This window comes from Macaca thibetana, chromosome 3, assembly GCF_024542745.1.
Source record: "Macaca thibetana thibetana isolate TM-01 chromosome 3, ASM2454274v1, whole genome shotgun sequence".
Lineage (NCBI taxonomy): Eukaryota > Metazoa > Chordata > Mammalia > Primates > Cercopithecidae > Macaca > Macaca thibetana.
The window spans coordinates 14,210,265-14,228,634 of NC_065580.1; the positions used below are offsets into that span (position 1 = coordinate 14,210,265).

At 37.9% G+C, this 18,370-nt stretch overlaps 1 protein-coding gene across 1 annotated transcript in view; it reads left to right on the forward strand.

The window, feature by feature from the left end:
- The window catches only part of TPK1 (thiamin pyrophosphokinase 1), a 389,586-nt gene that overhangs the window by 69,166 nt on the left and 302,050 nt on the right, over positions 1–18,370 (forward strand). Inside the window, exon 3 of the mRNA XM_050784905.1 lies at positions 5,561–5,632. Within this exon, the coding sequence (XP_050640862.1) occupies positions 5,561–5,632 (72 nt within the window). The remainder of the gene's footprint in view (positions 1–5,560; positions 5,633–18,370) is intronic.

The window sequence follows — 18,370 nt, forward strand, 5'->3', positions numbered from 1 at the left end:
CCTCTTTCAGTTGGCTGTTGTGCCCCTTTGACCTACTCTCATCTCTGGGTATTTTTGTTTGTCTCTTTGGGGGATCATGTTCTTTCCTTCTTTCTGGAACTACCTGGTGCTCCGGGCTCATCTTGAATAGTTCCTTAATAATAGAATCAGCCATTTCTCTAAAGAGGCAGAATTTTGTTGTTGTTGTTTTTATAGAAGAGGGAGAACTACATACAGTAAAGAAAAATGGGATGTCCCTCCCTCTTTCTTAAAATTTGAACTTGTTATATTTAGTTTTTTAACTTCAAAGGGCCTCTTCCCTTTTTAGCCCAAGGCTGATGATTTGACCTCATTTTTATTTTCATGTTATAAACTTGGACTTTTGTACTTAACTCAGGATTTTCATGCAGTTTGGAGCATTTTGGTTTCAACACATCCATGATCGGGGATTTTTCATCTTCTGTAATTGAAGCCCATTCGAGAAAGCAATTCAGGGAGTTTTGACTTAACATTTGAAGGATTAAGACTAGTCTGTCTTTCTTTGTTCTTTTAAATGGAGTGCATCATACATTTTTATAAATAATGAAAAGGTTCTTTCACCATCCCATTTGAAATCCTGCTGTCTGTGCCTACCTTTGTCTGTGAGATTGCCTTAGGACACCTGATTTAAAAAAAATGATAATTTTTATAACATAATGAGGAAGTTCTTTCTAGTTTTTTTTTCTTAAATCTTTTTGCATATCCCAGGAACAGTATCAATGTGACAGCTTGAGAACTACTTGAAATAAGACTATTGATTTTTCTTATTTGCTTGGTTCCCAGAGTTTTCTGAATTTTGGAACATTTAGAACCAGAGTCATTGTCCCATAATTCAGTATCTGAGAGTGATATGGAGCTGTATTGTGGTGGAATGTTTGTCTGAGAAACTGCCATACGCTATTTAGGAATCATGGTGGTTCTTTGTGCTACTTTTTCTGCAACTTGTTATGGATTAGTAATCAGGAAGGCTTTGAGCGTAGAATAAATGCCATACTGACTTCCAGGGGAGACAAGATTAGAAAAGGAAAGACTATCAGATCTTATTAGAAAACTAAACTGATTAGAAAAGAGTATCAGATCCCATTACCTGAATATCTTTATATACAGAAACAGCCTACCATAAATATTATGTATAGACATAGCTGAAGTAGTTAATTCTTTTTTTATTAATAACATCATTAGTAAAGCCTAACTGTACTATACATTTTATACTGCTTCATTCTTTCCAAAAATGAAATGCCTTCATGGATATCACCTTAATGAAAGTAGGTCTAGAGGAGCAGTAATATGGATAATAGTGCTTTCCTCTCTTACCAGATGGCTCTGTGAGGCACAAAAATACCTAGTTCATATATCAAATAATCAGTAACAGCAGTTTCAGTCATTCATGTAAACTTACATTCAATGTTGTTGAATGCCTCTTTTGGCAGTGTAGACTTTGCTACAGAGAAAAGGGCCGTTGGGTTATCCAAATTATTAGCTCCTTGCTATTGACATCTTACTGAGTATTTACCATGAACCAGGCTCTGAATCTCTTAAACTGATGCTCTGTCCAGGTGGAATGAATGAATGAGCTAATGTCCTGCATTTTGATGCTTGTCTGCTCTTCTTTAGAGTCATCTCAAATCCTTTTCTAGTTCATCTTTACCTTAACACAATCTGGACTGTGATCACTGCATTTATTACAATTAGATATTTTTTCACTCGAATATAGAAACCCAAAATAATAGCAACTTGTACAGAATAGAAGTATTTTTTTTTGTTTTGTTTTTGCATCCCCAGTACCTAAGTCAGGGCTTGACACTTATTACTTGAAATAATAAATGCATTACCTTGCCCGATTAAACTTCACTGGTATGGTGATAACAAAGCAGGATTTCTTAAAGCTTAGTCCGTGGACCACCTGTGGTAGAATAACTTGCTTGTAAAATGTAGATTGCCATGCCTCATGCCAAGGGATATAATTTGAAAGGTGTAGGATAGGGTCTAGAAATTTTCATGTCTTATAAATTCCTCTGGGTTATCTAAGAACCACTGGGAAGGAAAAGAAAGGAGAGAAAGAAACTGATTTGCAGTCTTACAACCTTCTAATAAATTCTCATAAAGTAGTGGCAGGGGCTCTGTTTCCAGTCCTGGCTCCTGAACTCCTGGTAGGACCTTTTGCTTCTAGGAGTGCTCTCAAGAATTAAGGCCAAGATTAGGAAACGGCTTAAAAGTTGATTCTTCACTCGTGTAAAATCAGATTTGAGGCAGGTAGTGAAGTGCTGGAATGGAGGAAGATTCACGAAGTCATCAGCAACCTAGGCTCCTTTACTGATGCCCTTGTTCTTATGATCCAAGGTGGCTGCTAGAATTTCATTCAATGAGTCTATCAATTCTTACTTGCAGATGGCAGGAAGGAGAAAGGAAAGAAGTAGAAGACAAATCCCCCTTTATTTTAAGGAGACTTTCCAGATATTACATAGAAACTACATACATCTAAGAACTTAGCCTTATGGACCACATTTGGCCACAAGGTTATTTTTTTCTTACCTGGCCCAGTAAAATGAACCAAAAAACCCCTCAGGGTTCTATTACTAAAGAAGAGGCCATTACTGGTTTTCACCATAATTGTTCATTCTAAATCTGCCCAAATAAACATCCTGAATTCCGCTGACCTCTTGGCAAGTGATTTTGCCAATTCTCAAAATCAGCCATCATCACCATCCTATCTGTTTATGCCCACTCCTATGTCTCCTTCTCATAATTAGTGGGAAAAGTGCTAAAATTAAAATTATAGACAGATATGATGTTATTTTACCTTTTAGTTAATATCAATTAGATTTCTATTTTTAAAATTGTGGATTGTCATATCCTGTAATCTGTTTTTTACAGCAGTTGTTTTAAAAATGTTCCATATTTCACTCTAATTCTCCCCTCATACTTTATTTTACCTTGTTTTAAGTAAGGGTAGGTGCAGGCTGGGCACAGTGGCTCACGCCTGTAATTCCAGCACTATGGGAGGCCGAGGTGGGTGGATCACCTGAGGTTAGGAGTTCAAGACCAGCCTGGCCAACATGATGAAACCCCGTCTCTACTAAAAATACAAAAATTAGCCAGTTGTGGTGGCGGGCACTTGTAATTCCAACTACTGGGGAGGCTGAGGCTGGAGAATCACTTGAACCTGGGAGGCGGAGGTTGCAGTGAGCGAAGATGGTGCCACTGTACTCCAGCCTGGGAGACAGAGCGAGACTCCATCTCAAATAATAAATAAATAGGGGCAGTTGCAGTGGCTCATGCCTGCAATCCCAGCACTTTGGGTGGTGGAGGATCGCTTGATGCTGGGAGTTGGAGACTGCTGCTTACAAAAAATAAAAGTATTAGCTGGGCATGGTGGTGTGCACCTATAGTCCCAGTTACTCAGGAGGCTGAGGCGGGAGGATCACCTGTGCCCAGGAGTTTGAGGCTACAGTGAGCTATGATTGTACCCCTGCACTCTGGCCTGGGTGGCAGAGTGAGACCCTATCTCTTTAAAAAAAAAAAAAAAAAAAAAAAAATTCTCAGTTTTGAGGCACATGATGTGCCTTCATGTGCCTCAGTCTCAGTCCCTTTTTTTTTCAGTAGGAGATATGCCTTACAGGTGGTGGTGGTGGGGTTGGGGGACATGCCATTTCTCTTGACTGCTGTTCAGAGCAGTGCCTGAACAAGGCGTGCTCTGAAAATAACCTGTTGAAAGAACAAATGGATAATTTCCCTTCTTCCTCTTACTTCCCTCCCTTATTTAGGATATAAGATTCTTTCTATATTTAAAATATTTTATCCTTGTTCCATTTTTTTTTTCCATTTCTCACAGTTAACTTTTTATATTTTAAGGAAAGGTAACTATTCTTCCTTCTTAATCAACTCCTGACTGTTCACTAATCCCTTGGTCACTTCACTATCTTGAGTCTCCCTCTATGAATTTTCAGATTTTCTTTTAGATCCCCCTCCCCTTGGCCTCTTGTTCAATCTCCTTGACATTTCTGTAGCATGCTGTGTTATCAGCTGCATGTTCTTGGAAATACCTTCTTATCCTTCTGCCTTTATGGGTTTTCCTTCTGTATTTTCTCTGTTGACCTCCTTCGGCTGTGTTATGGTAGGAAAACACAGTGTCTTTGCTTTCATCTTTATTCTTTTCTCTCTTTGCCCTCCCATGCTTTGTGCAGTACCTCAGTGGCTTGCCTCCTCTTTTACCTTCAGCTATGATCTCTATATGGATTCCCAAATTACATAAATTGTGTTTACTACTCATTACTGCATCACTCTTTTTGTAGATGTTGAGATGCCTCAACTTAAATTCCTGTGTTATCTTCAACATTATGTTTAAAATTACTGATGTTAGTATTAATGTCCTACGATCAACTCATTAGGGCATTGCTTCTGAAACTGGTCACTGGAGTAACCCTAATGAATAAAGAGAGCAGCTTCTTGTGAACTGTTTTTCTTGTCTAGAAAGCCCCTTCCTTTATTCTTTGCACCTTCTTTCTCTTTGTAAGATCAAGTTCAAAAATCTACATTTCACAAAACTTTCTGGGATGACACCAGACTTGATTGGCTTCCTAGCCTTTGAACTCCCGCTATACTCATGTGTCGATTTATCTGGCACTCCTCCTGTGCTTCTCTTATATTGTATTTTGAATAAATCATCTTTATTGTAAGTGTCTCATCTCACAGCTTGTAATCTTATCCCTGTTTGTACTCCCAGTGCCTGGTATACAATTGGCACTTAATAATATTTGCTATGGATGATGGCATACCCTTTTTATTTATTTATTGTGTTCCATTTCTAACAGTGAGATTGCTTAAAAAATGATTTTTCTTAAACATTTTATTTTTCACAAATGAAATGGAGGGTGCTTGGACTGAACCGAATGACAGATTTTCAATACCTGATTGTACTTTGCTTTGCACTATTTTAAGTACATTATAAAAGATGTGGAATGATTGTCTCAAAAGTAACTTTTCTTCATCTTTGTCTTTGGCGTGTCATTAAAAACCTGGAATAAGAGAACCGTGAGAAGACCTAGTAAGATTTGTGAAAGCACACAGGATTTTGCTTTGGAAAGTCCAAAATCGGGTAAGGGTGGAAGGAAAGAAAGAGAGAAAAAGAATATGGATGAATGTGAAAATACACACCCACTAGACCCCATACCGTTTGGTGAATAAGGTCGGGGTGATATAAAACCAGCTAGGTAGGAGGTAGTTGTGTCAAAGTAGTGGATATATTGGAAGGATGAGAATTCATATCAAGAACATTTGTACTCCTCGCCCCCTACAAAAAGTTTACCCAGTTGTTTCTATGATACATTGCTCAACAATATGGTAAAGTGACAGATATACTAAGTAGGACCTGTTAATGTTTGATGCCTTTTAAGATTAAGGTATGGGAAATTCGCTGTGATTGAACTTTGGCTCTGTGTATACTGAAAATCTGGACTAGTAGGGTATGATTTTAGGCTCATATAAGGGGAACAAAAGACTCAGTTCACTTATGTATTTTATTTTGCTTTCTTTTTTTCTCTAGGCAATTTGAAGTACTGCCTTGTAATTCTTAATCAGCCTTTGGACAACTATTTTCGTCATCTTTGGAACAAAGGTAATCTTAATTAGCATTTCTATTTCTTTGCTTGCTTTCTTAATTTGAGACTGACCAACATGACTATTAAGTACCCTGAAACCTGACTAAAAAGTGGAATTCATAATATGGTGATTCAATTATTAATGATTGGAATAATTTATTGTTGCTTCTCTGTTAAACTGTTTAAAAGTGATTTCCAAAGCATGGACCCCCAAGGACGGAATACCGTACCATATTTCAGAACTACAGTGCGGATATTAAGCCTGAATCCTCAACAAGTATTTGTTCAAGTGTAAATTAATTTTGGCACCAGTGATAGCAGAAAAGCATCCACATGCCTCATTTGTTGCAGCATCCAATAATAAGATATCTTCAGGGTGATCAGATTTGCAAAACCAAAAATGAAGATGATGCTAATATGTAAGAACCTCTTGGGTTGCTGAAAAATAGAGTTAAAAATGGGATAGTGTCACAGAATGGATACTGTTGGAAGGTTTTGTGTAAGAAACAGGCTTTATTAACTGTTTGTTTACTTTATTCTTTAACTTTTATAGGATTACCTCTAGGTTGGAAAATAATGTTCAATATCATTTGCTGTTTTGAATTTTTTTTTTTCCTCCAAAGGAGCATTTTTGTTGAGTTGTCAGTGGAAGTTTTAGACCAAGGTAGATAGGCAGAAGCACTTGATTCTTGACGCATTGATGCATATTTTTGCTATTCCTGATTGCCTCTTATCATCACAGAACTCTAGTATTCTCAACATTATGTTTATATTTCTCAGAATGCAAACCTCACATGTGAATAAGCTCACATCTGTAGTTGAGATAGTTGTGATAGTAGAGGGAATAAATCATCACAAGTGATTTTTGTGTAAAGAACTTTGTCTAATATGATTACAGTGGAAACTCTTGGTGTTCTAAATTGAACTATGTTTAAGTTAGTCAGCTTAAAATTTCACATTATAGTTGTACAAACATTTCTCTCAAATTAACACCCCAGTAATTAGGTAGTTATTTGAATGGCTGTAATGTCTTTTGTCACCGTGTCTCTAGTACCTAGTGCAGTATCTGTCACATAATTGCTATTAATGACAATAAATGAAAGAATGAATTTAGTATGGCTTATATTGCTGGAAAATACTAAAACTGGTCAGGCACATCCTTTCTATTTGAATTTGTTGTATCAGATTATATAGTGTTTGGGGAGAGTGTGAGTGACTGTTTTATTGCAAACATTAGAAATAGACAACCATTGATCCAAACCATTGGAGACATTGAATATTCAAAGCTACATCTAAAGAAGTCTGTTATGTTTGAGGGATTTGAGAGTCTTAATTTTGCACATAGTGTGAATGATGTAGATTTTTGAGCCAAACGAAGTTCCTCAGTTCATTAGTTTTTCTATAAGGATCAGTCTGTACATGAAAAAAACTAAAGGTGTCTGAAGTATCAGCTATACTGAAATGGCTAGTTAATTCTCATTTCCAAAATAACTTGTCTTTTTTAGGTTATTGAGATGTTAGGTTCTTTCACATATATGCTAGGATAATCCTTGATGTTCTGGAGCCTTTAACCATTGTAAAAAGCAGGCCTATTGATAAATACTAAAGAGTAGGTTTTTTGTGATTCTCTTAACAGAAGCTGTGCTTTTTTATGTTTGTAGTGACCCCTTTTGTGTTTCTTTTCTTCCGAGTAAAGGCAACAAAATAGGGAAGTATTGTGCTTGAGTTGTTAATCTTAACATTGGAAAGGCTTAGGAAATGTATAGGGCAGCATTGAGAATTTGGGAGAGATGACAGTATTATGGGTTGGGGTATTAGCAAGTATGAAGTGGCTTGAGGGTGCTGTCCGCATTACCTTTTAACCCATGTGCTCAACATTTTCTGCAACTTCTGTTCTATGATACAAAGATTTGTGAAGAGCTGAAATCAAGGGATGAAGACTGGGCTGTTAAAATGGGTGAAAACTTCAAAATGCAGAGGAATCTGAAGAGTGTTGCATAGTATATAAGACTCCTGCATAAAACTGGCAATTTCACTTTATCTCAAGAACTTCTGTTAAGTAGGTGTTTCCTGAGATTCATTTCAGGGGAAAGACTATGTTGAAAGTTTATCTTAAAGTTTTTTCCTGCAATGATTAGGTGATATTTTTACCAGCGGCGAATCCGTAAGGGTCTGCAGCAACCCGATCCTTGCCTGCTCAGGAAAAGAATTCAGCTGAGGGGCAGAAGTAGGTTTAAGGTAAAGGGAGAGACTGAGGCAAGTTTTAGAGCCAGAGTGAGAGTTTATTAAAAAGTTTCAGAACGGGAGCAAAAGGAAGCAAAGTACACCTGGAAGAGGGCCAAGTGAGTGACTTGAGAGATCCGAGTGCCCTGTTTGGACCTTGATTTGAGGTTTTATACATTGTCATAGTTCGGGGTTTGTGTTTCTTCTCCCCTGATTCTTCCTTTAGGGTGGGCTGTCTGCATGCACAGTAGCCCAGTGGCCCAGTGGCCTGCCAGCACTTGGGAGGGGCCTCGTGCTCCTTGTGTTTACTAAAGTTGTGTGCATGCTCTTTTGAGCTGCTTTTCCCTTACCAGTCAAGTGTTCCTAGAGGAAGGTCATATACCAGTTAAACTCCACCATTTTGCCTCTTAGTGTGCATGTGAGCCCACTCGCCCAACTTCCAGAGACCTTGTAAGGAAGCAGCTGATTACCAGCTCCAGATGTTTTCTATCTATTGGGGGATTGCCTCTCCCTGGTGCTGGCTGCCACCAATTATTTTAGAGAAACAGTTTAACAACTGCCCGACCATCACCCATGGTCCCCTGACATTCCTGGGGAGGGGCCTTCTCCTGCCGTGCTCATGTCTGCCTAACTACCTACTCTAACAATAGAAGTTATGAGATTTAGCTTAAATGCCTAAGGAGGGAGTTCAAGGGAGATTAAAATTATGGAGGTTTTAATGTGTTTTCTCTTTTATACATCATGAAGTTTGGTGATTTTCTTGGTTAGAAGTCTTGGAGCATATCTCTCTACCTGTTTCAGCATTTTCTACTTTTGGTTTGATGATAAAATAAGCACTTAGGTAGGTAGATAGGTAAATAGAAAGATGGGTAGATAGAAGTAGAGTTAATATCTAACTTTTCTGTTAATACCAGAGGTTATTGCTATTTGTGACTTGCTATTGGTCTTACATTTACTAACTTTATTTTTTTTGAGGTGGAGTCTTGCTCTGTCGCCAAGGCTGGAGTGCAGTGGCACAATCTTGGCTCACTGCAACCACTGCCTGCCGGGTTCAAGCGATTCTCCGGCCTCAGCCTCCTGAGTAACTGAGATTACAGGTGCACGCCACCATGCCCGGCTAATTTTTGTATTTTTTAGTAGAGATGGGGTTTCACCATGTTGGTCAGGCTGGTCTTGAACTTCTGACCTCGTGAGCCGCCCGCCTCAGCCTCCCAAAGTGCTGGGATTACTGACTTGAGCCCCCGTGCCCAGCTACTAACATGTTTTTAAAAAATTTTTTGAGTCAGGCTTTCTTATTTCAGGAAGTGTCTTTCTCTTCCCGAAATATGTGGTAAGTGCAAAAGCAGAGATATGTATGTTACAAGGGCTCTGCATATGTCTTGTAGGTTAGTTATTCTCGATTGGGGTCACAATGCTAACAGTGTTCTCAAATTAGTAGTGGAGATCTCTGTGCTACAAAACATCATGAAAAACAGACATACTGGAATAAGGTTATATTGAGTGACTGTGTATGAGGTTTCTAGGAGTTCAGCACATATCCTCATTGTTAGCATGTATTCACAGCCTTTCCCCACTTTTTCCACATGATTTACAGAACAGTGGTGATCATGTTAATTAGATTACGATTAGATGATCAGATTCTTTTACTGTCATCCTTAAGATCACACCAGGGTATGGGCAGCATACTTATTTTCATTGAAATTGAAACTGAAGTCATAAAATATTTGACATATCAGACAGGTCTTACAGATTTAAGAGAGGCACAAGTAACATTAGTGAATTAAAGTATAAGCAAGGTCTTTGGTTTTATAGCATTAGTTATGTTCCATTTGTTATCGACTGACATTAGTTGAGACCCTTCTGTGTCAGGCATTGGGCTGGTTGCTAGGGACATGATAGTGGCTAGAATTGAGAGTTGGAGTATGTAGGTGCAGCCTGTTCCTGTGACTGCATGTCTGAGGCTCTGACTAAGCCACAAGTGGTTAGAATGAACTAGCCATGCCCCTGCTTCTTAAGAATTGATATTATTGTAATAGTTGGTTAATTGACTCTACTTCGTTCATTTCCATATGCTTTTCTTTAAAACAAAAACACTCTACCTAAATAGTTTTTAATAGACTAAATAGACTTGCCGCAGTAATTATGCTAATTTTGTGCTAGTGATTAGTATTGGCATTAGATTTGTTTTAAATGAGGTAGAAATCTGCTATAAAGCACCTTACTTCACTTGTAGTTTTTTTGTAACAAACTCTTTCCTTCTTAAATTATGTACCCTAGGCTTTCTGTAAGCGTCTTTTCACTTGATTATTTTAAGTTAAATACAACCAACTTTATATTATATAAAGTTTTATGTCCTGTAAACTTTATATTAAAGTTTTCCTTTGTCTTTCCTTTTTCATTCTAATTTCTTTATTTAGTGGAACCTATTTATCTCACTTTCGGTGTCTTACGTGTTTTTTTCTCGTTAAAATAGAGAAATCAGATACCTGTCACTTTTACGTGTAGATTGGTTGAATAGTTACACTTTAATATGCTTGTATCAGTTGCTATTTTAATCCTGTTTTATCTACTGTATGCATTATTCCTGTTAGAGGAATTTTAAGGGAAACATGTTTTTTGATGATAACTTTGAAATTTTGAAATCACCTTAAGGTGATTTCTTTAAGCTGACCCTGGAAGGGCCAGTCCCCACAAGAATGCATATCCAATATAGTTTTTTCCTTTGGCCTCATCTCCATGACTACCTCTTCCTGTGTATTTAATGATTCATCTAAATAGAGCTGCCATTTACTTTTTTTCTGCGTAAAATAGACTTTTACTTATTTATATTGCAGACTTTCACCCATCCTTTAAGGTCCAACTCAAATGCCACCTCTTCTGAAAGCTTCCTTAGCTTCCCCAGGTAGAGATAGATTTTCTCAAATGTCACCTTGTCTTTCCTTGAGAATGAACTTCTTGAAAATGGATACAAAGTACTTAGCTGATGGTGTTTTCTTAGTTCTTATGAGACTGGCCTGGTAGCTATTGTGGGTCACCCTGACAATTGGGGAATGTCACTGCCTGTCTTTGATGCAGCCAAAGACAGGTCCTGGAAATCCTCTTACGCTGATGTGGACCAGTTAGCAGGCTGCAGGCACATGCTTCTGCCTCCTCTGTTTCCCCAGATTCCTCTTTGGTCTTCAGTCTCAGTTGGGTCCGTTTTGTAATTCTGCTGAACTTGAGCTTTGTCACTCACATTTTTTTTTCTCTGCTCTATGACTCCTCTGTACTTATTTGATACTTCCTGGTACACCCAATCAGAATTGATATTTCATTAATCTCTCCTTTCGTTATAGTGCATGTGCAAAAATGTATTTTTTTTTTTTTTTTGGCTTTTTGGTTTCATGCCTTTGACAGTTAAGATGCCAGTAAATATATCATTTGAATATATCTTCTTTGTCTATTAAGATATTATGGTAGGGTGCATCTTTTAATTATAGAAGGATATATAAGTTAGCAGTACCCTTGTCTTCTGACATTATTGTCTAAAGAGATTAGTCATATATTGGGTCCTTTTTGTTAAATAACTTGTTTATGAGAACTGTAGATTAACTTTATTTATTTATTTATTTATTTATTTTTGAGACAGGGTCTCACTCTGTGACCTAGGCTGGAGTATAGTGGCATGATCACAGCTCACTGCAGTCTTGACCTCATCAGCTCAAGCAGTCCTCCCACCTCAGCCTCCTGAGTAGCTAGGACTACAGGCATGTATCACATACCCAGCTAATTTTTTTTTTTTTTTTTGTAGAGGTGGGGTCTCCTCTGTTGTCCAGACTGGTCTTGAACTCCTGGTCTCAAGTGATCCTCCTGCCTTAGCTTCCCAGAGTGCTGACATGATAGGAATGAGCCACTGTGCCCAGCCGTTAACCTTAATATCAGATAAATATAAATCTTTAGTTTTTCCTTAGATTTTCATCTTTAATTATAGAACCATGTGTGCATTTTTAAAAGTTAAAACCTCACGGTTTGGTATAAAAAATGTCAGTCCCCATTAACTATATATATAATTTTTTTTTTTGAGATGGAGTTTTGCTCTTGTTGCCCAGGCTGGAGTGCAATGGCACAGTCTCGGCTCACTGCAACCTCCACCTCTTGGGTTCAAGTGGTTCTCCCACCTCAGTAGCTGGGATTACAGGCACCTGCCACCACGCCCAGCTAATTTTTGTATTTTTAGTAGAGACAGGGTTTCACTGTGTAGGCCAGGCTGGTCTCAAACTCCTGACTTCAAGTGATCTGCCCACCTTGGCCTCGCAAAGTGCTGGGATTACCGGTGTGAGCCACCGTGCCCAGACCTATTAACTGTTATTTCTGTCATTATCTTTGTTTTATGCTTTTAATTTTTCTTTTTCATTATTTCTCATGAAATGATTTTTAAATGTAATTTCTGACAGGGTAATAAGTGAAATACTACTACTAACTAGAAAAATGCCCCTGAATTGGTGATTGTAAGACCATGTGACCATGTGTGCTTCATGGCAGTTAGTATAAACATTTCAACTGCCTATTTTACTTTATTCTTTATGCCATTTAGATCTCTGTCCAACTGGTATGTCAATTTTTAATGTATCCAGAAAATCACTGCCAAGTTTATATGGCTACTGAAGTTTTCTTTTTTAACATTGAACATTTTATGTATGTTTTTTCAGTGTTTGCTCCATGTTTAATTCACTTGCGTGTACATACACACACAGATACACAAACACAGACAGACACACACCATTTTATCTTTTGTCTGCTTCAGTGAAGTGGGCCTGGTGTGTGGATAATTTGAGGAGTTTAAGCACATTGCTAATAATTATCCTTGCTAGAGAGGCTAAGTAGTATCTTTTGTGATGCTGTACCCTCAGTGAAATAAATTAAAATAAAAAAAAAACACCAAAGAGTTCTATTTCTTTTTTTTTTTTTTTTTTTGAGACAGAGTATCGCTCTGTCGCCCAGGCTGGAGTGCAGTGGCCGGATCTCAGCTCACTGCAAGCTCCGCCTCCCGAGTTCACACCATTCTCCTGCCTCAGCCTCCCGAGTAGCTGGGACTACAGGCGCCCGCCACCTCGCCTGGCTAGTTTTTTGTATTTTTTAGTGGAGACGGGGTTTCACCGTGTTAGCCAGGATGGTCTCGATCTCCTGACCTCGTGATCCACCCATCTCGGCCTCCCAAAGTGCTGGGATTACAGGCTTGAGCCACTGTGCCCGGCCAAAGAATTCTGTTTCTATACTAACCAGGTGGTGGGCTATTACATAAAACTAGAAAGTATAAGTAGAACTTCAAAACAGACAATTTACTAGAGATGAAGTCAACATTGTGCATTTCTTTTCTTATAGTTGTTGGTGTCCAGTTCTTTAGATGGTGTGGTATCATTCTCCCAATCAAAATGCTTGGGTCTGAAATTCCCTTTCCTGAAACATAGACATCTTCATTTTTAACAAATACTTTTTCCCGGTAAAATATTTGTTATGGAGAAATTAAGGTCTTTTCTCCTTGGTGGTGTTTTTTTTTTTTTTCCTCTCACTTGTAATATACATTTAATCAGTTAGTTTTAAAGACACCTGAAAACATAGACTTGGGAAAGCAGTCAGAGAAACGTGGTGGGGTTCACCTTCGTTTTTTTCCCACATTGCATAGTGTATAGTAATATATGGAAACAGATATTTTTGCCCTGCTCTACTATAAGCTCTACCTAATGTTATATGTTAGGTAGATATTATTGTTCCTCCTATGTATATTTAAATTGTCATTCAATGTTGCTTCTCTTTTGTAATAATTTGTTCCAAGATTGATTCTTTCTAGAATCTTATTTTTAAGATAATACTTTTAATTTGAATATAGGTGAATTAAAGAACATTTACACTGAGCATTTGTGTATGATTATAGATTAAAAAATAACTTGAACTTTTTTAGTAGTCCTAGTTCTTCGGGGCAGCTGAGGCTTTTGAGTTTTCAGTTTTACAGTGATAGCTGCTTTGGGGTCTATGGAAAGAAACGTCCATGGCGCAGAAAAGATCACGAGGGGATGTAACATGCTCTCTTCCCATCAGGCTACCTGACTTCAAACTATACTAAAAGGCTACAGTAACCAAAACAGCATGGTACTGGTACCAAAACAGAGATACAGACCAATGGAACAGAACAGAGCCCTCAGAAATAATACCACACATCTACAACCATCTGATCTTTGACAAACCTGACAAAAACAAGAAATGGGGAAAGGATTCCCTATTTAATAAATAGTGCTGGGAAAACTGGCTACCCATATGTACAAAGCTGAAACTGGATCCCTTCCTTACACCTTATACAAAAATTAATTCAAGATGGGTTAAAGACTTAAATGTTACACCTAAAACCATAAAAGCCCTAGAAGAAAACCTGGGCAATACCACTCAGGACATAGGCATGGGCAAGTACTTCATGACTAAAACAGGAGCAAAAGCCAAAATTGACAAATGGGATCTAATTAAACTAAAGAGCTTCTGCATAGCAAAAGAAACGACCATCAGAGTGAACAGGCAACCTACAGAATGGGAGAAAATTTTTACAATCTACCCATCTGACAAAGGGTAAACATCCAGAATTTACAAAGAACTTAAACAAATTTGGAAGAAAAAAATCAACCCCATCAAAAAGTGGGCAAAGCATATGAACAGACACTTCTCAAAAGAAGACATTTATGCAGTCAACAGAGATATGAAAAAATGCTCATCATCACTGGCCATCAGAGAAATGCAAATCAAAACCACAGTGAGACACCGTCTCACACCAGTTAGAATGGCAATCATTAAAAAGTCAGGAAACAACAGGTACTGGAGAGGATGTGGAGAAATAGGAACACTTTTACACTGTTGGTGGGACTGTAAACTGGTTCAGCCATTGTGGAAGACAGTGTGGGGATTCCTCAAGGATCTACAACTAGAAATACCATTTGACCCAGTGATCCCATTACTGGTTATATACCCAAAGGATTATAAATCATGCTGCTATAAAGACACATGCACATGTGTGTTTATTGTGGCACTATTCACAATAGCGAAGACTTGGAACCAACCAAAATGTTCATCAATGACAGACTGGATGAAGAAAATGCGGCACATATACACCATGGAATACTATGCAGCCATAAAAAAGGATGAGTTCATGTCCTTTGTAGGGACATGGATGAAGCTAGAAACCATCATTCTGAGCAAACTATTGCAAGGACAGAAAACCAAACACTGCATGTTCTCACTCATAAGTGGGAATTAAACAATGAGAACACTTGGACACAGGAAGGGGAGCATCACACACCGGGGCCTGTTGTGGGGTGAGAGGAGTGGGGAGGGATAGCATTAGGAGAAGCTCCTAAAGTAAATGACGAGTTAATGGGTGCAGCACACCAACATGGCACATGTATACATATGTAACAAACCTCCACGCTGTGCACATGTACCCTAGAACTTAAAGTATAATAAAAAGAGAAACATGCTCTCCTCCAATTCACTGGGAGACAGACATTTGAAAGCCTGGTCTACGTTCTTTCTATGTTTAGAGTTTACAGGTGATGTTTGGACAAATTGAATGGGAGAAACCATGGGCTGAAACACTTGTTTATGCTGGTAGAAGAGGAACTGTGGGGGGAAGAAATATTCTATTTTTGAACATGTTCAAAAGAGCTGAACAGTGTGCACTTTTTGGCATATCTAGTGGCAGAATCTCTATGGAAGTAAAATAGTCATACCTTTAGGTAAGGCTTCTTTGTTATCTAACTAGTTCTCACGAATGTAGCTTTTAGGGATTTGCTCGTTACCAGTACATGAACAGGCAGACTGCCATGTACATTTTTATCATTTAAATGCATCCAGGCAGAGATGCAGGAGGTCACTTCACCTGGAAAATCCTGGACTTTAAAAGGATATCTGAATTTCAGTTAGGATGATCTGGGAGGCATCTGTTCTAGGATTGAGTAGCTTTAGTCATTAGAATTGGAATTCTGTAATAGTTCAGCTATTATAGTTGTATTAAAGTACCAAATTGACATTATTTGTGTCCATTTCTGTGTTTAGTGTTTCATAGAACTTATGCTTTGAGCACATTTAAGTGAACATTGAGCCAAAGATCTGATGAGCAATTTGCATACTTGGTTCAGGTCCATTGAACAAAACAGTTATGTACAAGCTGTAGTTTCTGTAAAAAAGGCTGGCAGAAAAGATGTATCTGAGTCACACAGAAATATTTGGGAGACTGCAGAAAGATTATTTAAATGTATAAGACATTTTAATATATTGGTGGTACAGAAGAAAATACTTATTTCTTTATATGAGGCCAGAGGTAAATTCTATTCCCATCCCCCAAGTGATGGCCCATTTCTATTGAAATCAATATTTAATCATTCTACGTATTGTCCTACAAATATTGTGAGATTTAAAAAAATCTCTGTGCTACCTTCTTTCCCAGGATTCACTCAGATGAGATGGAATGACTTAATCTTTGTGTTTAGTGCCACTTCTGGTCATATTCCTCTACCACAATTAAATGCTATCTCTTGTACCTCATCCACAAGCTTCTTACCATTAACTACCACCATGTTTTTCGGTAAATTACTGTCTTAGAATTTCTCTCTCAAATATATTAATTCATTAGTTAATTCATTCAGCATTTGACTAATGACTGTTATGAACCTACTACATTTAACAGTAGCCAACACACAGATAGTACTTATCATGTGCCAAGTAGTGCTCGAAGAGCTTTGCATGATTAACTCACTTAATCCTTTGTCACCCTTGTGAAATCAATACTGTTATCATACTAATTCTACAGATGAGTAGACTGAGGCGCTGTAAGATTGAATGGCCAATTTTCATTCACACTTCTAGTAAATGGAAAAGCTGGGAATTAAACTCAAGCAGATAATTCAAACAGTGTAAATATTTGTGTAGTGTGTGCCAGGCATATGTATGTTTGGTGACTTGAATGTTAGTGTTAAGGCTTATGTGATTATGCCCTCAGCTCATAGACAAGGAGGGAGGCTTTTTCTGTGAAGAGCCAGATAGTAGATATTTTCGGCCCTGCAGGCTGTGTGGTCTCTGTCACGACTCTTCAACTCTGCTGTTATAGTGCAAAATCAGCTGTACGAAATCCCACCAGGCCTGCTGTACAAGAGCTCCTGAAGGAAGCACTAAATATGGAAAGGAAAAGCCGATACCAGCCACTGCAAAAACATACCAAAATATAAAGACTATTGACACTATGAAGAAACTGCATCAAGTAATGGGCAAAATAACCAGCTAGCATCATAATGACAGGATCAGATTCACACATAACCATATTAACCTTAAGTGTAAATAGGCTAAATGCCCCAAGTAAAAGGCACAGACTGGCAAATTGGATAAAGAGTCAAGACCCATCAGTGTTCTGTATTCAGGAGACCCATTGCACTTGCAGAGACACATATAGGCTGAAAATAGAGGGATAGAGAATATTTACCAAGCAAATGGAAAGCAAAACAAACAAACAAAAAAACAGGGGTTGCAATCCTAGTCTCTGATACAACAGACTTTAAACCAACAAAGATCAAAATAGACAAAGGAGGGCATTACATAATGGTAAATGGATCAATATAACAAGAAGAGCTAACTATCCTAAATATATATGCACCCAATACAGGAGCACCCAGATTTATAAAGCCTGTTCTTAGAGACCTACAAAGAGACTTAGAGTCCCACACAATAATAGTGGGAGACTTTAACACCCCACTCTCAATATTAGATCAACGAGACAGAAAATTAACAAGCATATTCAGGACTTGAACTCAATTCTGGACCAAGCAGACCTAATAGACATTTACAGAACCCTCCATCTCAAATCAACAGAATATACATTCTTCTCAGCACCACATCATACTTAAAAATTGACCATATAATTGGAAGTAAAACACTCCTCAGCAAATGCAGAAGAATGGAAATCATAACAAACAGTCTCTCAGACCACAGTTCAATCAAATTAGAACCCAGGATCAAGAAACTTACTCAAAACCACACAATTACATGGAAACTGAATAACCTACTCCTGAATGACTACTGGGTAAATAATGAAATTAAGGCAGAAATAAATAAGTTATTTGAAACCAATGAGAACAAAGACACAACATACCAGAATCTCTGGGACACAGCTAAAGCAGTGTTTAGAGCAAAATTTATAGCACTAAATGCCCACAGGAGAAAGCAGGAAACATCTAAAATTGACACCCTAACATCACAATTAAAAGAACTAGAGAAGCAAGAGCAAACAAATTCAAAAGCTAGTGCAGAAGAAAAGAAATCAACTAAGATCAGAGCAGAACTGAAGGAGATAGCAACACAAAAAAACCTTCAAAAAATCAATGAATCCAGGAGCTGGTTTTTTGAAAAGATTAATGAAATAGATCGCTAGCCAGAGTAATAAAGAAGAAAAGAAAGAAGAATCACGTAGATACAATAAAAAAATGATAAAGGGGATATCACCACTGATCCCACAGAAATAGAAA